The sequence below is a fragment of the Coccinella septempunctata genome, chromosome 6 (genome assembly GCF_907165205.1).
Source record: "Coccinella septempunctata chromosome 6, icCocSept1.1, whole genome shotgun sequence".
NCBI lineage: Eukaryota > Metazoa > Arthropoda > Insecta > Coleoptera > Coccinellidae > Coccinella > Coccinella septempunctata.
This window is the reverse complement of record NC_058194.1, coordinates 32,794,850-32,815,671: the sequence shown is the minus strand read 5'-3', so window position 1 is coordinate 32,815,671 and position 20,822 is coordinate 32,794,850. Positions and strand designations below refer to the sequence as shown.

The 20,822-nt window shown below is 38.4% G+C and overlaps 3 protein-coding genes across 6 annotated transcripts in view; 2 read left to right on the top strand and 1 right to left on the bottom strand.

Annotated features, from left to right (window-relative positions):
• Positions 1-1,322: 1,322 nt before the first annotated feature.
• On the top strand, positions 1,323-11,366 carry LOC123315020 (PHD finger protein 19). 2 transcript variants are annotated; one of them, XM_044900550.1, is made up of 11 exons: positions 1,323-1,504; positions 2,502-2,558; positions 2,803-3,271; positions 3,326-3,477; positions 3,542-3,714; positions 3,770-3,965; positions 4,023-4,440; positions 8,045-8,404; positions 8,484-8,788; positions 8,848-9,090; positions 9,152-11,366. In XM_044900550.1, the coding sequence occupies exons 3-11, from the start codon at positions 2,836-2,838 to the stop codon at positions 9,323-9,325; spliced, it is 2,457 nt and encodes an 818-aa protein (XP_044756485.1). In that variant the 5' UTR covers positions 1,323-1,504; positions 2,502-2,558; positions 2,803-2,835; the 3' UTR covers positions 9,326-11,366. The 2 variants fall into 2 exon arrangements, with proteins under 2 accessions (XP_044756485.1, XP_044756484.1); XM_044900549.1 differs by lacking the exons at positions 1,323-1,504; positions 2,502-2,558 and adding an exon at positions 2,575-2,712.
• Positions 10,496-14,677, bottom strand: LOC123316039 (centrosomal protein of 55 kDa). Its single transcript, XM_044901948.1, has 8 exons — positions 14,433-14,677; positions 13,951-14,225; positions 13,526-13,627; positions 13,283-13,471; positions 12,569-12,878; positions 12,160-12,337; positions 11,668-11,929; positions 10,496-11,616 (listed from the first exon to the last, which is right to left on the bottom strand). Exons 1-8 carry the CDS (start codon positions 14,527-14,529, stop codon positions 11,392-11,394), a joined length of 1,638 nt encoding a protein of 545 aa, XP_044757883.1. The 5' UTR covers positions 14,530-14,677; the 3' UTR covers positions 10,496-11,391.
• Positions 14,678-15,666: 989 nt separating this feature from the next.
• Positions 15,667-20,822, top strand: part of LOC123315017 (neurogenic locus Notch protein) — a 66,580-nt gene continuing 61,424 nt past the window's right edge. For 2 of the 3 annotated variants that reach the window (XM_044900546.1, XM_044900545.1), the window contains exons 1-2: positions 15,668-16,008; positions 20,318-20,396. In XM_044900546.1, the coding sequence (XP_044756481.1) occupies positions 15,909-16,008; positions 20,318-20,396 (179 nt within the window). In that variant the 5' untranslated portion in view covers positions 15,668-15,908. Of the gene's footprint in view, positions 16,009-20,317; positions 20,397-20,822 lie in introns of all 3 variants that reach the window. The other variant, XM_044900544.1, reaches the window with a different exon arrangement.

Below are 20,822 nucleotides of genomic sequence, written 5' to 3'. Positions count from 1 at the left end.
AAACAATCATCAAAAGAATTGAAAGTCATATATTTTGGGAAGAGGTATTTTTCTACAACGTCTCAAACATATACTTTGATTCTAAAAAATATTTGTTGGCGACAAATGGGACAGTTATTTGTTTGGCTAATAGCAAGCCTTATACTGCATTTTTCACAGAGGCAGAGGTGTTTACATGGCATTAAAACAATACAACGTGGATCTGATTGGCATATAATACAGAGATAACTGTCATCCCTTACTGTAACGGTCCCATTTTTCTTCGAAACTCTTTTTATATACTCTGACCATATTCTATTCAGTGGCAACTTGAGAACATTAAACTTCAAAGATGAATATAATAATAAAAACCATTTCCTACAAACTGATCGGAGTAGTTTACGAAACCTGACCAGCACATAAATAATTACAGCAATGAAGATGATTCCAGCGGTTGATTCTACAGGAAACTCAATGGAACTGGCATACAGTCCCTTAATGGAACTGCGAATTTCTACAATAAATTCATACAAGTCATTTATACACTGTACAGTTGATTTTAAAAGAGTATTTGGTATCATAATCAAAAACCATAAGGCAAGACCAATCTGTTTGACCAACTCGTTAATGAAGATAATACTGCCCTCGAGAGGGCTATAAACGTTTCTGATAAAATTGTATGTTCCATACCAAATAAACATTGAAAATTTGACGGAACGTAAGACTACTTGGTCAACAATCCACAAACAAAAATTTCCGGCTTCACTCAATAAGTTCACAAAATAACTCGCATGTCTGCTTACATCATTGATGAATAACTTGAAATCCCCCACAACGATTTGCAGAAGATCTGATAGTTTTTCAATACTAACATATACACTTCTCGCAATCAAACATAACGAAGATACTATGAATTTTCCTATACTATAACTCCAGATGAAAAAAATTATGGCTGCATCCTTCATTAAAATTAAGGTATCAAAAATCATACTGATTTATTTTCGAGACATTTGAAAATTTTCACATTCTGTTGAAAAGTTTTCAAATTACGCCCATAGACAAACGTAAATGAAATATTTCGTTTCTCTATGATTTTGTAGGTTACCCCAGGCAACATCGAATATTATGTTTTTTTGGACGAGTCTTAACTGACTTGGGAATTTGATATTTTCGTTATTCGTCATTTGTGCAGGTATTGAAAAGAAATTTATCTATCAATGATGGTTCCACCAAATATAACTCTTTAATATCAGAGTTCATATAATATTTTTGTGTTTGACTGTTGGCAGTACAACTTTGTTTCAATATTTTTCGTTGCATATTATTCGTACGGATTATATTTCATGAAAAATCCCAGAAAGCCAGCTACTATTCAGAAAGATTTTTTCATGATGAGAACTTTGAATATCTCTTAATCTTCAGTGTGTAGGAAAATATTTATCGGGCAATGTCACTAGACTTTTTTGAATTATAAAATGTCAGTTGAGTTTGGCGGGCCGATCTATGAACAAACAAATCGTTGTTAATAGGCGCTTTCTTTTTGGTGCTTCATGCACCGGTACAGCTCCGGGCTTCTCGCCCCTGAGCTGTTCCAAATAAAACGGTTATTAGTGCGCCAACTGCGCGCAGCGAGTTGGATGATCAGCTGTTGAGCAAAATGACAAGAGACAAGTCCGGATTCGCGGTTCTTTGGATTATTTGTTATCAGTTTGACGTTAAAGTCGTTGATTATTAATAAGTTTCACTATTTTTTCGAAATCTATTGCCATATATTTGGATGAAAAACTTGATTTACCGGGTAAACATTACCCTTTCTTTGCTATGGAGAGTAAAAATATACGAATTTTATATCTGTAGATATAAAACTTGAAAAAATTATTTGACAATGATTTCATCTCTTAAAGCTTCGTTAATAATCCTCTTTGGTAAAAGTAGGTAAAGAGTGTTCTGATTTTACGAAAATTGCATTCAAGGACGTGAAATATCAACTTATTTGAAATGAAATGCTACATTTTCACTGATGGGCGCTACTAAACTGAAGCTTGTCGTTTATTTGATTTGATCGATCTCTAAAATTTATGCATTCATTAAAAAAATGATTAGTTCACTCTTCAAACCTGAAAGAACGAATCCTATCTTCATTCAGTTCTAATTCCATCTAACATTGATTCTTTATTCATTCATTCAATAAAAAAACTAACTGACAGCTTCAATTGACGAAAAAATCAATCTTAGGAGGTCCATAAGGTGTATTACAGCCTTTTTATAGTATTAATCCACAAATTTCAACAATACACGTCTTCTAATATTTGTTGACATGTAAACATAACCAAAAAGTTTGTTTACGGGCTTCAAGCCCTCGACGTGCCCCAGCATTTCGGTTGGTGCAAGAGGGGGCAGGGGAAGGGAACGCGAGCTGCTCCGGTGCTTCACGCCCCAATCAAAAAGAACGCGTCGGTGCTCGAGTGAGATGCACCGGAGCTGCCCAGGAGCTGCTCAAACGGTCAAAAAGAAAGCGTAAAATGGCCGCGGTTCTTGGTTTGTGATGGAAGTTTTATGATAAGCAGACGTTGCTTTAGGTAAATTTGTATGTGATTTTGATAGTCGGATATTCAAATTACAATAATGAATGATATTGAATGAACATTTTTTGAGGCAACTGACGTATTTCCGTATTCTATATCGTCTGAAGCCTATGAAAATGCAGATGCCGCTTTCTGCTAGAGGATGAATGTTTGTACTATTTGTAAATGATCCAATGAAATAATTTAAGGGAGAAAAAGCACACCTAAATTTAACGTTTCGTTTTTCAATCTCTTCTAGTGGAAACGACTCGAGGAATTTAATACGTTAGACATGACTTCCACGCCAACATCCCCAAACTATAGCAACAAATCTAAAAAATCGAATGTAGAAGCAGAACAAATACCTGAGCCCGATTCCACTACAACGTTAGAAAAGGAAGTGAACGAGTTTAGTGCCGGTCAAGAAGTCTTGGTGAAACGTATAGATGACAAAGAGAAAATTGAAAAATTTTTCTTTGGAACTGTTGTTGAAGTGAATGTTTTGCAACACAAGTGTTTAGTTAAATATGGGGATAACACAAACCACTGGGCTGCATTCAAAGATCTGACCAAGCTCAGTACACCCGAAGAGGAAGATTTGCTGTGTGTAGTTTGTAAGAAATCCGCTCCCAAAAGCAAAAGGGAAATTATAAGTTGTGATAAATGTGGCAGGGGTTATCACAAGAAATGTCATCAACCTGAAATACCCTTTGTATGTCAGAAAAATGGTGTGTACTTTGATTTTTAAGCAGTGGAGTGGTCTTCAATTGTTGTTTTTACAGAGTCAAATTGGATGTGCAGTCGGTGTTTACATAATGAACCTAAAAAATTGAGGATGCGGGATACACAATCTCGAAGGAATTCGTTGTCCAGTTTACCTGCAGTAGAAAATGAAAGTGCTGATCCCATGAGAGTGAGAACATTGCCTTATGATGTTAGTATTTATTTTTTTTTTAAATTTCTAGTAATTCACTGTTTTTTTTGTTTTTTTTTTCCAGTTGAACTTACTTAGTTGGGATACTAATCACAGAGTTAATATAGAACAAATATATTGTTATTGTGGTGGAAATGGAGAGTGGAATAAGCATATGTTGCAGTGTGGAAGATGTAGGCAGTGGTTTCATGAAGAATGTATAGATTGTCTCAGATATCCCATATATTGTGGTGATAGGTATGGTTGTATTTGTTATGATGTAATTGAAACCTCAAATTTGTTTCGTTTTCAGGTTCTATGTATTTGTGTGTTCTATCTGTAATCATGGTAAAGAATTTGTTCGAAGGTTAGAGATGAAATGGGACGATTTAGTTCATTTGATGCTTTATAATCTGACAGTATATCACAGCAAAAAGTATTATGATTTAGATAATGTAATATTACCATATATCAATGATAATTGGCATGCTCTACAATTACCTGCAACAGTAAGTGTCTTTTTTTGAATTTTGATTAGAATTATGTGAATCTGGATGATTTTTTAGATATTCGTTGTCACCAAAGATGAACGTAGAGGACACATATTATCCGTTCTCCGAAACAACAGGACCAGGTTTAAGTGCGGGAGGGAGATCAAGAAGAAGACCACCATTTGGGGCCTGAGGGTGCGACTGCCACCCCCTGCCCCCTACCTCACCCTGCCGCAGACCGGTCGCATCCAAGAGAACGATCTGCGGATCCTGTGGCAGGGCGATTCCAGGCTTCAAGTCTTGCCCAATCACACGGGGTACTCCAGGAACACCGTGTCCCGCTGCAAGAGGGTGGTTTCGAGCGACCCCATCATGATGAACCTGATGATGGGCATGACTTACAAGAGGAACGGCGCACTTTCGGAGAGCGAGTCCCCCTGCCCCAGTCCCGAAGCGGAAGAGGATAATGCGTCTGACAATACCATAAAATTAGGTTAGTACCGTTAACTTTTGTTCCATTTTGTTCTTTCATTATTTTGTGTTAGGAATTTATTGATTTGACGTGACAGTGACAGTGACATTGATAATTTATTTCTATGTTTCAACAATTTGCGTATTGGGTGTCAATGTGACAGGTAATTCTATGATTTCGGCAGCGTCATAGTGAATTTTTTTTTGAATTAAACGGAAGGTGAAGGCTTAGATGATTGTCATGCCAGTTTATGGTCTTGGGGGCCTTTTGCCTTCCTTGAACAATCGAATATTTGACGGTACTTTGCTGATAAGGAATAGGAGGTGTAATGATTACCAAGTATAGGTTAGGTTAGGAATTTATTGATTTGTCAAAAATTGTCATGTCAAACAGAATGACAGTGACATTGATAATTTATTTCTATGTTTGGATAAGTTGTGTGTCAATGTGATAGGTTATTCTATGATTTTGGCAGTGTCATAGTGAATTTTTTCTGAATTAAATTGAAGGTGAAGGCTTTGATGATTGTGATACAAGTTAATGGTCTCAGGGGGCTCTTAGCTTCCTTGAAAAATCGAATTTTTGACGGTATTTCGCAGATAAGGAATGGGCGGTGTAATGATTACCAAGTATAGGTTAGGTTAGGAATTTATCGATTTGTCAAAAATTGTCATGTCAAACTGAATGACAGTGACATTGATGATTTATTTCTATGTTTGGATAAGTTGTTTATTGGGTGTCAATGTGATAGGTTATTCTATGATTTGGCCAGTGTCATAGTGAATTTTTTTCTGAATTAAACTGAAGGTGATGGCTTAGATGATTGTGATGCAAGTTTATGGTCTTAAGGGGTCTCTTACCTTCCTTGAAAAATCGAATTTTTGACGGTATTTCGCAGATAAGGAATGGGCGGTGTAATGATTACCAAGTATAGGTTAGGTTAGGAATTTATCGATTAGTCAAAAATTGTCATGTCAAACTGAATGACAGTGACATTGATGATTTATTTCTATGTTTGGATAAGTTGTTTATTGGGTGTCAATGTGATAGGTTATTCTATGATTTGGGCAGTGTCATAGTGAATTTTTTCTGAAATAAATTGAAGGTGAAGGCTTAGATGATTGTGATACAAGTTAATGGTCACAGGGGGCTCTTAGTTTCCTTGAAAAATCGAATTTTTGACGGTAATTCGCAGATAAGGAATGGGCGGTGTAATGATTACCAAGTATAGGTTAGGTTAGGTTAGGAATTTATTGATTTGTCAAAAATTGTCATGTCAAACAGAATGACAGTGACATTGATAATTTATTTCTATGTTTGGATAAGTTGTATATTGGGTGTCAATGTGATGTTATTCTATGATTTGGACAGTGTCATAGTGAATTTTTTCTGAATTAAATTGAAGGTGAAGGCTTAGATGATTGTGATACAAGTTTATGATCTCAGGGGGCTCTTAGTTTCCTTGAAAAATCGAATTTTTGACGGTACTTCTCAGATAAGGAATGGGCGGTGTAATGATTACCAAGTATAGGTTAGGTTAGGAATTTATTGATTTGTCAAAAATTGTCATGTCAAACAGAATGACAGTGACATTGATAATTTATTTCTATGTTTGGATAAGTTGTATATTGGGTGTCAATGTGATAGGTTATTCTATGATTTGGGCAGTGTCATAGTGAATTTTTTCTGAAATAAATTGAAGGTGAAGGCTTAGATGATTGTGATACAAGTTAATGGTCACAGGGGGCTCTTAGTTTCCTTGAAAAATCGAATTTTTGACGGTAATTCGCAGATAAGGAATGGGCGGTGTAATGATTACCAAGTATAGGTTAGGTTAGGTTAGGAATTTATTGATTTGTCAAAAATTGTCATGTCAAACAGAATGACAGTGACATTGATAATTTATTTCTATGTTTGGATAAGGTGTATATTGGGTGTCAATGTGATAGGTTATTCTATGATTTGGCCAGTGTCATAGTGAATTTTTTTCTGAATTAAACTGAAGGTGAAGGCTTAGATGATTATGATGCAAGTTTATGGTCTTAAGGGGGCTCTTACCTTCCTTGAAAAATCGAATTTTTGACGGTACTTCGCAGATTAGGATTAGGCGGTGTAATGATTACCAAGTATAGGTTAGGTTAGGAATTTATCGATTTGTCAAAAATTGTCATGTGTAACTGAATGACAGTGACATTGATGATTTATTTCTATGTTTGGATAAGTTGTATATTGGGTGTCAATGTGATAGGTTATTCTATGATTTGGGCAGTGTCATAGTGAATTTTTTCTGAATTAAATTGAGGGTGAAGGCTCAGATGATTGTGATACAAGTTTATGGTCTCAGGGGGCTCTTAGTTTCCTTGAAAAATCGAATTTTTGACGGTACTTCGCAGATAAGGAATGGGCGGTGTAATGATTACCAAGTATAGGTTAGGTTAGGTTAGGAATTTATTGATTTGTCAAAAATTGTCATGTCAAACAGAATGACAGTGACATTGATAATTTATTTCTATGTTTGGATAAGTTGTATACATGGACCTATAATACCAACTGGACGTCGAACTTCATATCCGTTAACGAAGAACGATGTGAGACATTTGGCCGCCATTTGTAGTTTGGGATGATATTATAGAATTATGCGGGACGAACATGCGCAATTCAGTCGAATTTTAAAAGTTATGAAAAACGAATTCTGAAAATCGAAATATTGACCAATCTCAAATGAAGAATATTTCCGATCTGTGTGAAAAATATTGAAAATGTAAATATATGTAAATATAATACCACGCTACCACATCAAAACAGAAACTATCCCAAACTGCAAATGGCGTCTGTTTGCCTCAAAAATTTTGACAGGTTCGCCATCTAGGTTAGTATTATACATCTATGGTTGTATATTGGGTGTCAATGTGATAGGTTATTCTATGATTTGGGCAGTGTCATAGTGAATTTTTTCTGAATTAAATTTGTGGTGAAGGCTTAGAGCCATATTTTCGCGATTAAGACGCGTGAAGCGTCTTTAAGCGGTGCTATTCGAGCGAATAAGTCATGACGTCAGTCTTTAAGACGCTTTAAGCGGAACCTGGCGGTCTGTGGAGAGCGCCTGTGTCATAGAGTCATCTTGTCTCTGGCCTGTGTCGTCTTAAGCGGAAAGAGGTAATATAAAGAAGAAGGCAGAATATGTTGTTTATATTGAATTTGATTTGAATTCCTACTAGGGAAGAGTGCTTTTATTGCCAATAATGCAGTTTCTGCATTATCATTTAGAATAAATAAATATTTTTCAAATAATAGCCAGAGAACAGAAATTGAAAAATTCACAATTCGATTCGCTGTCTAATGACAACGACAGATGACACAACCATCAGCGATATTCTATTTTTGCGACAACAAAATTAATGACGTCACGCTTAAAGACGCTTTAAGACATCGATTAAGACGCTTAATAGCCAAAATATGTCTTTGATGATTATGATACAAGTTTATGGTCTCAGGGGGCTCTCAGTTTCCTTGAAAAATCGAATTTTTGACGGTACTTCGCAGATAAGGAATGCGCGGTGTAATGATTACCAAGTATAGGTTAGGATCACAGAAGAATGACAGTTGTGTCATTTTGTTCTTCCAGATAATTATATTGGCAAAGGCTGTGTGAAAAAAAGTGTTCCTTTTCCGAAAATGAGCACGCAGATCAGGAAGCGACTGCTGGCGATAACGTCGCCCAAGGACAAATTCTTGAGGAGGGCGAAGAGAAGACAGACCATAAGCGAGATAGACGACAGCAAGGAGGAGAAGGGACGCGGTGCGTATCTGACTAGACTAAGTCTCGACAACAAGAAAAATAGTAATAATAAGTGTAACGAATCACTGCCACCAACCCCGCCTACCTCAGTCTCGGCTCCGCCCACGCCTCCTGCCTCAGGGTCCACCTCTACGGTGTCTGATCTGAGCAACGATTGTTTGGAGAGCGCCAAGGAGGTCAAAGTAGGTGGGTAAATCGCTATCGGCCGTAGTTTTCACTTTTAATATTGTCGAATGAGGTAGTTTTCACCCCTTTTCGTTTTCAGTTAAATCTTGCCCAGACACCGGCAGTCTGACCGAACTGAATACCCAATGTGATACTTCAGGAGACGAGACATCTTCAAAGAGCACACTAGATTTAATAATTCCGCCACCCAAAGATTTCGAAGGTAAAAATAACCCCTTTCTCGCCTTACTCCGGGGTAACAACGATAGGAAGAGGAAGAGGAGGAGCAAGGACTCGATAACTCTACCCTTACCACTTACTGCTGTGATACCTGGAAAGCCCAACGCGAGACCGATGAAGCGACAGCTGAGCGAGAAAGACATCATCATCGGACCGAACGGAGAGGTGAGTGATCACGATGTAACTATAGTTAGAGATAAAATTTCAATTTTCCTCCCACCCAGGTTAAAAGGAAACGATTGAGGAGGAACAGAACGAGCTACGTGGCCGGTCAAACCGCCAGCAAGACTGCTACAGTTGTTCCCATCAAACCCGACAACAAAGATTGGAACGCCGCTTGTTCCAGCAATACTCCCAGCAACGATAACTTCTTCGGGGGTCGAAGACTGAGGCAGAGACCGGAGAAACCGGTGGAAAAGGAAAAGACCCCGAATCCTCCCACACCCAAACCGAGCCCTGTGAAAACGGTAAGTAAACACTGGATCCGAACTTTCATCACGAAATGGCACTTTTTAAACCTTGTTGCAGGAGCCTGATATAAGCATGGACGAGTTGAAGAGCTCGGTGAACATCTACTTCGGGGCTGCCAACAGGATAGCGGCAGGGGAAAGGTTTACGATTAAAGCGAAAAGGTACGGTCCTACCGGTAAGTTGGAATATCTCATCGAGTGGGACGGACCCAGCTCAAATGGTTTGACTTGATTATTTCTGTTATTTCTTTTCGAGGTTTATATGTTGAAGTTGCTTGTTGTACAGTAATACTACGGATAGGTCGTTGCGATTGGTGACAGTTGAGGACCATCGATTTTCGGTTTGTACACGTCCACGAGTATTTATTCAAATCTTGTTCGTTCACTCTTTGACCGTCCTTGCTGAAAATCCTTAGGTCCTGGACAAATCAAGTGGTAATTACGTTTTTTCTGTTATTTTCGTTGTGAACTGGGCATTTTCAAATTTATGGTATTATTGATGATATTTCAATATCGAGACCATGAAAAAACCTTCCAAAGAATTTGATGTGTAGGTGATCTTGACACAGTTTCAATTCAAATAGGTAAATTTTCAAGTTGCAAACTCAAAACAACAGCCATTTTGCAATCATTTATTTTATCGATTCTATGGATTTATAGACCAAAGAACTCCACAACCCTTTGAAAGAAAAAGAAACCATAAAAATACATACATCGAAATTTGATGCCCAACCATAGAAATTTCTCAAAAGCATAGATGATTCCATTTTTATGGTTTTTCCACAGAATATTTACCTGCTCAATGAAACTTAACCTTGATATTTTCATCGGGAATATTTTAATAATTGCCTGATCATTTTCTTCTCAGAAAGCTAATCAACAATTGTTGCATCAATTTTAAATAATTATTTGTGTATTGTTGTCAAAGTGCTGCAGCTGAAAATTTTTCCAACCTATGTTGGTGAGTTTTTTTGTTTTTTTTTTCATCGATAAAATATGGTGTGCAAAGTAAATTTGAATGGTTGGATAGTGTGCAAAATTCCAAAGTATGTTCCTAATCCTGATAAATAAATTATGAATGTTGACATGTTGAACCGTTAGAGTATTCTAGTCTAGAATTTGATGAAGAAACTTTTTTTTTATGGAATAAATCGAATATCATCACATTAGTGCAGCGCAGAATGATTTTTTTCTATACGATGCAAGTGTGGAATATTGAGTATATATTTTCTTCATTGTATGAGTTCTGCAAAGCGAAGCTTAATGATAACTGCCAATTTTCAACATATCACTGCCATTATATATAAATATATTCTAGCTGCACAGTTGATTGAATGGTCAGAAATCATCAGAGAATTGTGTTCTTAATATGTTGTCGTTTAGATATTTTATTCACTGATCGATTTAAATTGAACGATGATTTTACGTAGACTTCATATGTATCAACCAATCGGAAACAAATATGTGGATCATGGAATGATTGTTTCATTGCCTCCCGTAAACAATGTAAAAATTGGGCTATACCTCAAATTCTTCTTTGGAATAAAATTTAATCTTGTATCACCGTACAAAAAATTTAATTTCGTATACGACTATGGCTGTTTTATTTAATTTAAGTAGGCTTTTGAAACGGGGCACTTGTTCATCTTTTGTTTGAGTGCGAAACTCGACTGAAATATACTAATATTCGATGATGCTTTGTACGTTTTAACTTAATTTATTCCAAGGAATGAGAAACCAAATATAATCGAAATATTTTTATACAACAGAAAATAAGATTTGATTCCAGTATGAAATTAGAGCATTATTTGTAAATAAAATACAGTATTTGTAGTTCTGATACTTCAGTCAGATGTCACCGAAATCTAAAATTTGTGAGTCTTTTAAAAGGGACGATTTCGAGTTGGTGAGCTGTTTCAATCAAATTCAGAGTTGAGGTGTAATTGGATTTATTTATAAATGTCGTTAAAAATCATGAAAATTTGTGAGTAACTCAAACTGTTCATTATTTCCGCATCAAAACGTTTGAGTCGTACAGCTTTTAATTTAAACTAATTAATTTTTTTAGCTCGATGAGACTGAATATTGGGTGTAGATACTTACATCTTTTTATAGTTACTTTTATTATTATTTAACTGATTATTGTAAAAATTAACGTTCATGTAGATTTTGTATATAAACTCATCATTTCAACTACGAACATAAAACTGACCAAATCAGTTTTCAGTGTATTTTAATCAACTGTTAATTTGAATAAAGAATTTGTCGAAAAATTTCTACTTTCTAGCACCCGAAGACTCAAATCCTCCTGGGAAGTTGCATCTTTATGTTTTTTCTCCTCATCTTAGCGTCCACGACTATTTGGGCTTGTCGTTTCAAGTGGCCTCTGGACGGTACCTCCTCCTCCTCGTCCGACCCCAAAGGGGGCACAGAGGGGGAGCCTTGCTGTGAGACTGGAGTCTTGGACGTCAACCGGATGTAGGGGGAAGGCAGCCATTTTTCGTCTTGGTAGACGTTTTCCTCCTGGAATTTCTTTCATCAAGTTTCAGACGGTCGATTTTCGACGAATCTTACCTTGGTACTAAGACGTTCGGCCTCTGTGTGCTTCCTGTAACTGTCGATGAGCCTTTTCGCTTCCTTTTTGACGTGGTCGAGGATCGCTAGGGGGTCCTTGGGCACCGTTGCGGTCCGACAAAGGTTCATGTGGATCTTGTGAAGACTGGTCGTAGCGACTTTGGTTATCGAGTCTGCTTGTTCCCTGGATTCCCTGCATTGCTTGGCTTTTTCCTGGAGTTGCGAGAGTAGATTGTTCTTTCTTTCCACCTCATCGGAATTCCTGAGAAGGAAGGATGAAATTAAGGATATGGTTGTCACTGCAGAGTAATGTGGGTTAGACCGAGATGACTCTGATGATGACTATCTCAGTTGTGAGCGAAACGTTGTGTTTAATACCTAAAAAACACGTCTCGGAAGCTCTGAAATTGGGAATATTTAAAGCTTCATCAGTGAAATGGGAAAATATTGTGGGAAATTACTAATTAACGATAAATCTTGAGGTATGCTGACCTGTCCGCCTCCTTGACTTGCGCGTATTTGAGATATTCCAGCTCGGCAGTTCTCCGTTCTACCTTCTTCTCCAGTTTTTCTTTCTCTGTCTCCGCTTTCGCCTTCAACGTTTCCAACCTCTTCAAAGTGTCTCTCTGGTTGCTGAACTTCTCCAGGGTCTTCTCAGCAGTCGGTGCTCCTGTTAAGATCAGAAGAATTGATTAGGGAAAGAAGTATGGACAATACTTTGCCTAATATGTTTTTTCGTCGATCTCAACGAAAAATTTCATTTCCGAACGAATACTCCGAAGTATTTTCCAACTACGGCGACGTAGCTAAGGCCAGCAAACAGGTGAGTTGATTGAGGTCGACGAAAAAATGTAATATGCTCCTGGATAAACTGTCTATTGCCTAGCACCGAATGAATTACCCGTAGCAGCCTTCAGTTTTTCAAAAGTCTTCTCAAGAACTTCGAGCGGACACAGCATAGAGTCCGACCTGTCTTCGTCGTTCAGATTGGTCGCTTCCTCCGCACCCTCCGGTTCAGGTCTGGCTGTCAACTTGCCCGTCTGGTAGATTTTCTTCTCCAAACTCTCCAGTTCCGTCCTTCTCGCCGATACCAAGAGTCTACCTTCCTCTAGCTGCTTTTCCCTCTGTTTAGCGATTTTAAAGCTGTCCCTTTCTTCTTGGAGCAGAATCCTCCTTGCGTTGTTCTTCAAGGTAACTGCCTCCTTTAGAATCTGTTGAAGAGATTTAAAATGTGACGTTAAGAAGACAATAAAGATGGCGACATCCCCTCAAGTTCAATGATATTTCATTAAATTTCGAGTACAGTACTGTGGAAAGCCACCGAACCCTCCTAGCAGAAAACATTCAAATCATCGCAGTATGAACCGAAGATCTTTTATCTTTGGTTCGACTAAATTCTTTTTTAAGTTCAAAATATCCCCAAAGTAATTTCTTTTCCACCAATTCTGCAGATTTCTATCTCAGATTAATAAAGAAGGAAACTACGTATTTCAAGAGCCTACTTTTCCGACTTGCCGCTAGATGGCGCTCGACCACCTCACTCTCGCCCCGATGAAGGTCAATTGACCACCGTGAGAACAAGAGGAAACGAAAGTAGCTGTCAGCTAGCCCGTACCTTCTGCAACCTATCGGTTTCGTTTTTCTGCTCCGCCAGATCCTCCTCGATCTTCTTGATCTTGCTCTCGAATTTGGCCGCATCAGCAGAAAGAGTGTCCTTGATCACCTGGTAGCGATTCTTGATGTGCTCCGCCTCCCTGAGCTGCACCTCGACCGCGTGGATGTTGTTCTGGATTTCGCAGGAGGCCTGAAAAAATCGCGATGAGAATGTTCTATGTTTCGGGGTTGCGGCGGATGGTACCTTTTTCATGGGGAGGTCGACCTTGAGCATGGTGTCTTTTTTCGCCTGTTCCGACATCAGGATTTGGAATTTCTGTCCCAGTTGGGCCAGACGTTCTCGTCTCTGCGGAAAGGGTAGTTACATTTGCACTCCAAGAAGCGTAAAAAGAACACTGACTTAAGCTTGGCCATCATCTATGATCCGGCGTCTATGGTTCAAAGAATAGCATAAAATAATTCGATTCTATGATTATGTCATTTTTTCAACTATTTTCTTCTTTCGTTTCTCGTAGAAAATTCGAAAATTAGACACATTTATTCAGAACTCATGTTTTAATCATAGATTATTTTGATTTTAGTGTGAAAATCTACATTAGTACAGAAATGTTGTAAGGGAGACACATCGAAGAATAAGCCGTACTGATCGGACACCAAGGGTGAGTTTACCTTTTTCATATGATACCTCAGCAGATCTAGCTGCTTCGACTTGTCGATGAGTTGCAGGTCCAGCAGTTCTCGCACCTCGCTACCTTCCTTTCCTTCTAGCGGCCCTATCAAATGCTCGATTTTCCTCCTCTGGACCTCCAGTTTAGCCGTGGAATTGGAGTGTTCGTACAGCGATGTGAGGAGATCAGAATTTTCCTTCTTCAGCTTGGATATCTCTTCCGCGTTCGATTTTTTTTCGGCCTCGCAATCTTCGAAGAGGGCCCTCCTCTGGCCCTCTGCAGCCGTGACAAGAATTTCATCAGTATTAGCTTCACCCACCTGAAGAAGCTTTTGCGACAGTGAAACACGTGTAGGGGTGAAAAAACACATCGTAAGTGAAAATCACGTTATTAAATTCATATATGAGAGAACTACTGATAAACAAGCAAGCCAAGCTAGTTTGAGACTATTTTTGAACATTATTTTCATATTGTACGACTAACCTGACAATTGAATTTTCTTTTTCATCTCCAAGATCTGTTTGTTTATTGAGGAAATGTTCGGATCAGTTGAATTCTCCGAAATCAGTTTGGGCGTCATTTTGTCAATGATTTTCTGATTGAATATCCAGAAGACAGTGTTTTGAGGCCGATTGGTATCGATCAAACAATGTTGTTTCCTTGGAGGTATGTGTAGGAGGGTGGCGGATATTTTGGGAACTACTAACGTTTATTCGTTCTGGAATCATCTCCAAGAACAGTAACGAGATATAAGATGGCTTAATAGTGGAAAGATTCATTCCATGTGCCCAGAAGTAATCCATTTCTATGCACGATCTTGATAAACAATCCATCGATTTCATCGAATAAAATCTAAATCAGTTATTTCTGTGATCGATGTATCGATGGTGGGGTAGCCAATATCGATGTAAGCGAGAGTTTTCCATTGCGGATAATTCGGAGATTTCAACAGTGGGTGAAAAGCGAAACCTAATGGGAAATGCGGCGGTGCGTTCGAATGAAATACCGTTCGATCACTAAGCTAAGCGCTTGGCAGTTTTTCTTGGAAATATTGTCTGTGACCAATATTTTCTATGGAGTGAACAGAACATAGATACGTTCATAGTTGTGATCACAGATGAATCACAGACGATGTCGTTTTGGGGTTTTAAAAAAATAGGGTGCGTTCCATATCGTTAATCGACGACCCCTGGAGCAACAGATTAGCGGGTGATGTTCCTTCGGAACCATCAGCAAGCATCGTTGAAATTTTAATCTGATCGCTAATGTACTCATTTGACGGGGCGAGACAATCGTCTCTTGGTCTATCCGTGTTTACTTTGTCCGCCCGTCCTTCTTCTCGGAAACCATTCAAATTGAATCGAACAAGTGGTAGAGGTAAATCCTAGAGAAGGCGAACGAAATAAACGTGTTCTTCTGTACGGAACATTCCACCGAGTAGGTGCGAAAGGAAAAGTAGATCCGAGATATTTCCCAGTTGCGTTTCACGCGTAATCCTTCGAAATGTCTTTTTCCAAATCGCGATAACGAAGGACCATAAGGGATAGATAAGGAATATGCGGGAGTTGCGTATAGGTCGATTCATAAAACCACGAATTTGACAAGTGGTCGAGCTTGGAGCTTTGGCGTAGGAATAGGTCGACCACCGGCCGCCATTTTGGATCTGCGCGACTGGAACAAAGCTCCTCGTACTTTTGAAGCGTTCGCGCATGCTGTGGTTAGCAGGGGGGAGCCGCAAGGGCCGAATCTTCTCAAATCCGGACTTGTAACCGTGCCGTACGTTACACGACCGTTTGACGAGTGAATTTTCTCAAAACAAAACGAAAACAAACCGAAAATTATCACTTTGAAAACGTTCCGTGCTTCTGTGTTTCAAGTGTTCGTACGAAACCGGATTTTTAGTGAATGGTGAAGGGAAGTGCGATATTCAGTGTGACCCATGAGGGTAGTTAAACTAAAATGTGGTTTAAGGACTATAAGAACAAGGATTACAACACACTTGGGATTATAGCATATTCGTTGATTCTTCTCTTCTGCTTGCTGCCAAGAGAAGCAACAGGTTGGTTTCAACAGTTGGTTCTTCGTTGGGTTTCTTGAGGTTTCCGTGTAGGATGTCGAATACGTGGTTGCCGTGCAACAGTATACCTAATACCGTCGAAGAAAACGTCCGAAGCTCCTTTGTCAGGTTTCGCTTTGAATGACACCAAATTCGTCGGTTCTCCACCGACAAAATATGTACAACTTTGAGGGATGGTCACTTTGTTTATATTCGATTAAAAGTTTTGAGAAATGAAAGAATATTTGTTTACATTGCAATTTAGTCATTACTGCGAAGTTAACTTGATTACTGAACACTTCTTCAACTGGTTTAGTTTTACCAAAGATTAACCTCCACATTGATTTTACGTTGTTACCTTCTTAATTTAACCTGAATACGTGCCTCCGTCCCAACAAAAATTGCACCGTTCTGAAGGATTCTTGCTGTAATAATTTCAACCCCAATCTGGTTAAAAGTAAAGGCACTGAAACAAAGCTATTGATCCTAAATGCTTATCGTTCAGGAAAATACATCGCCAAGTAGATGAATTAGAATTTTGAATAGGTACTGACGTATTATTGTTGCACCACTGTTCCCACATTGAATAATATCAATCTAGTATTTTCCAAATACATTCACTTTTTACCGACTAGTAGATTCTTACACATGATAAAAGCAAAAAATTAGGAAGAAGAACCACAGAAATAAAGATTCTAAAATCTTCTGGCCTACAATTTTTTATGTAGCTGTAAAACATAGATGAGCGTTCGAAATTTCTATGCTCGGTAATTGATCCTTTCGTCCCAAGAATTCTGAACCGATTTGGAATTGACCGCAAGATCGAATTCTTACCATGAATAAGCTGAGAAATGAGAGTGTGTATTCCTGATCTCTTATGGGCGTGACGGTGTTAAAGAGCAAATAGAGAAAGCTTGAGAAAATTCCCGTACTAAGCAAATGTATCGTACGTATATCGAACCACTTGCCTCTTGATTAATTGTTACATTCACTATTTGAGCCACTTGATTTTCGACCAAGATCCAGTTCTCTATACCGTTCATAGAAAAAAAAAGAAGTTTGGTAAAGCTAAAAAATAGAATGCTCAAACTCTATGGTGAATACTGGAGAATGACAAGTGTATTCTTCAATTCTTTGACACCTGTATTCATCGAATTTCTATGTATGGATGCAAATATTGATTGTCAAGAAAACAGTTAAACTAAAAATGTATTCTCTGTCGAGAATATTTTATCTGTTCTAGAATGCATACTTGGGGTGAATTCAACCTTAATCATTCACCAATAACTGAATATTCATCGTATTATTCTGGGATTGATTAGATATCATTCATGCAGTTGCAATACCAAACAAATTGAATTCTAATGAGATAACACAGTTTAACAATATTTGTGATGGAATGATGGGTCGAAATAAACTAATCAAGTCAACACCGAGATTAAATCAAAACATTGACTTTACATCTTTAGTCAGCATTATTGGTCTTCAGAAATATTGATGTTTCGCTAATGGAATTTTTATCTGGACAAAATCGACAATGCAGGCCTGAAACGATGGTGATAAGATCAGAAGTGAATGCTTGAATTATCCACCTTCAGCGTACACACTTTCAGAGTGATGATCTGTGCTAATATCTAGTTTCTCTAAGAAGAAAAATGACATTCCAGACAGAATGTTTCTTGGCGATCTGTGTTGTTCATACGAATGTTAATATTATGGTGTCCTGCATTCAATGGAATTCTGAACCAAAACTTCCATAAAGATTTCTGCACGTTAAAAGTCGAAAATGTAGATTGATCGATGAACAAACTTTTGGATGAGCTCAGCTTTATTCTTATGCGAAGGATTTGAAGTGGAAGAACAAGTTTCCTGAGTGTACGAGCGTTTCTTGGGGATATATATGCATGAAATGAGGGGACCAGAACAAAAGCTTATACATTTCCAGGGGTAGATCTGTTTTTGTTATGCTTACTGAATTTTACTCTACGAAGCATTACGTATATTTCATCTATACGTTCAGGATGTAAGTCAAGCAGGTTCCTTTCAATATATGAGCAAAAAATACTATCGAAATTGGTGAGATTTTCGGTTGAGAAAGTCATAGAAATATATTAGTTTATCTGTCACTTCATCGCGAAGAACACAGATCATTTCAGTAACACAGAATATCCAACTAGGGATGACCATAGCTGTAATCAAATTGCCACATGGGAGAGGTAGCCTCAACACATTGGATTGATTGTATAAGTGACCGTACATCCCGGATGGCTTCATTAGACGGGACTCTGGATAGCGCGTACAGTTATAATAGTTAAATCGGCACGGGCCCGCCATTTGCCCGTTTGGATCGTTTGTTAACTCCAATTTAATTGCTCTCTTTAGCGTGGTCGCGGAATCCTAACGAGGAAATGATGAGGCTCTCCTGCAAATTCATGTCGTAATTCTTGGCCTTCGTCGAGATTCCCCCGGCCAGCAGCCGCCGTAGATCTAACGAGTCCCCTTCGTCTCGAAACGAGGAATCCGCTCGGGTTGGTATGCCTGTCGGAATTCGAAACAGACCATAGAGACGATTTATAATTGTTCTAATGCTAGGCAACATTTCGACGTATCTCGGAAATGCTATCTGTGGTGTGAACTACATGGTAATTCTTGGGATTGTTGTCTTCCTCTTGCCATTACGCCCCGACCTATATCAACATGGTTAGGGAATGTGATTTTTGCGAGGTGGTTCTGGTTACTCGGAATTTTATCGTACTCTTGCAGTAGTTTTCAGGAAAATTCACTTCTCGTTGTTATATGTGTTGTTGACTTGTCCTGGGAGATCAAAATAACCATTACAATTATCGTCATTATTATTAACGATCATATTGTATGAAGTTATGCAATCAGTTCAGAACAATACTCAGGTATGTACCTTCAACACCTGATCTTCGATTATAACCTGCACTCTGCAGTAAGATTTTCGCGAAAAGTTTCGACATCGATGGTTGACCGGACGGAGTCCATCGATTATTCTTCTTCTTCTCACAGAAATCAAATCTTTATGGATTTACGTAAAGATTATCGTTTCAGCATCTTTCTCTCTGCTGTTGGTTTCGAAGAAAATTATATAGGGCGACGATCCTCTTTTCATCGTAGGGTGTTCAGGTCTTGTGCAGGGCGCGAGACAGCTGCCACCTGTCGAAACCGTTAGTACCGTAGGGCACCGACGGGGATTGGCGGGGTGACGTCACGAGTGAGAGCAGCTGCACCAAAATCGACGAGGCCTAGGCGCGAAGGAGCGAATAGGATATAGACCTGTCGTCCTTTTTTACTCTATTCATCAGTTTCTGGGACGTCTCAAGCCTGGAAGTCTTAAATTATTCCAGTCTTATCTGAAACAAATTTAGACCGATGCGATTTTCATGATTAAATGTGCAAATTGATTGAGTGCAATTTTATCTAATCTATCATTACAATAAAAATGTTTTGAAAATAGGCTAATCCCTGTTGACTCAGTGGGGTCTTTACATACCGGAGACCGTTAAAAAAGTCGTTGATAAAGACGCTGCAAAGTGTAGACATACCATCGACACGTTGGGACTGGTTGGAGTTCTTCTTTCGATTATTGGCGATATATTTGTACAATTATGCAAATACGGGTGAGGTTACACAAATGGAGGTGTATGATTTACGAAGGTTTTATCAGTAACGCTTTCCTGTTTGCTTTGATATTATCTGCCTTTCGATTCTATCCAGTTTCTTGTTGGAATAGAAGTTGTGATGGTGAAATTTTCATACTTTTCTGTGATTTATTATAAAATTCATAAAAGCAGGCTAAAAAACTGGATATTCTGAAAGCTGAGCACTACGTTCAATCACAGAATATCAATAACTAATTTTCTGTTTGACATTCAGTTTGCATTGGGAGTTGTCACAACGGTTGTACGCAAATAAATATCTCTTCATGAAAATCCACATATAAGTAATAATTGGGCATTGCCTTCTGTGTCTATCTTCCACTTCTTTTAGCTTCTGTGGTTGAGATCAAAGACGGTCACCGTTTACCACAATCTTCATCTCGAAAATTTAATGCTCTTGTTCCGAAATCTAGATTCGTATCACGTATGCCCGTGACATTTGAACCGCGGGACTCAAATTTCATTTTCTAAGAATTTTACGACGTTATCGTCCGAAATCTCAGTCCTCTGTGGTACGTGGAAAGAGGTTTCTCAATCTTTCATCGAAAACGATACAGTTCCTTTTCTGTGTTCAGTTTTCGAGGGTTATATAATAAATTATTGGTTATGTACAAACTTTTCTTCTGTTTCAGCTTTCGTGTCATGTTCGCCAAGCCCCTGTAAGAACGGCGGTACATGTCTGTCTCCACTGAAGGGTGATTCTTTTTGCAAGTAAGTATTCATTTTCGTATTCTAATTCGACTGTCAAACGTTCACCTACAGAGTGGTATTTCTATGGGTTCTATGGACGAACCATCGAAACTCGACCATCGAGTCACAGAGCGATCCCATTTACTCTGAGTGGTATACCGTTTTCTCACCAGAATGAATTCAAATATCCATTTCGGAAAATCTGTTCGACTGCTAATATCGGGTTGGATCAGCGATGTGCAACCAAGTAAACCACATCGTAATTGTTGTGAATTTGTTAACATTAACAGATTTCCCGCATGGCGGAGCGTCACTAAACCCATATTCAACACCATTAAATGTTAAAAAAGCGTTTATTTGTTCATAAGCGCTCATCGCACGACACGGAAGGCTGACCTAGGCACAGAATTGATTGTCTATTCGTAATGACATAGAATTTGATTTTTA

Excerpts from the sequence above, each read along its gene's own strand:
- LOC123315020 (XM_044900549.1), top strand. Across the intron at positions 3,272-3,325 it reads CTTTGTATGTCAGAAAAATG|AGTCAAATTGGATGTGCAGT; the intron begins GTGTGTACTTTG and ends TTGTTTTTACAG. Across the intron at positions 3,715-3,769 it reads CCCATATATTGTGGTGATAG|GTTCTATGTATTTGTGTGTT; the intron begins GTATGGTTGTAT and ends TTTCGTTTTCAG.
- LOC123316039 (XM_044901948.1), bottom strand. The coding sequence starts at position 14,529 with ATGACGCCCAAACTGATTTCGGAGAATTCAACTGATCCGAACATTTCC. Across the intron at positions 13,628-13,950 it reads TGAGGTATCATATGAAAAAG|AGACGAGAACGTCTGGCCCA; the intron begins GTAAACTCACCC and ends CCCTTTCCGCAG. Across the intron at positions 13,472-13,525 it reads TCGACCTCCCCATGAAAAAG|GCCTCCTGCGAAATCCAGAA; the intron begins GTACCATCCGCC and ends CGATTTTTTCAG.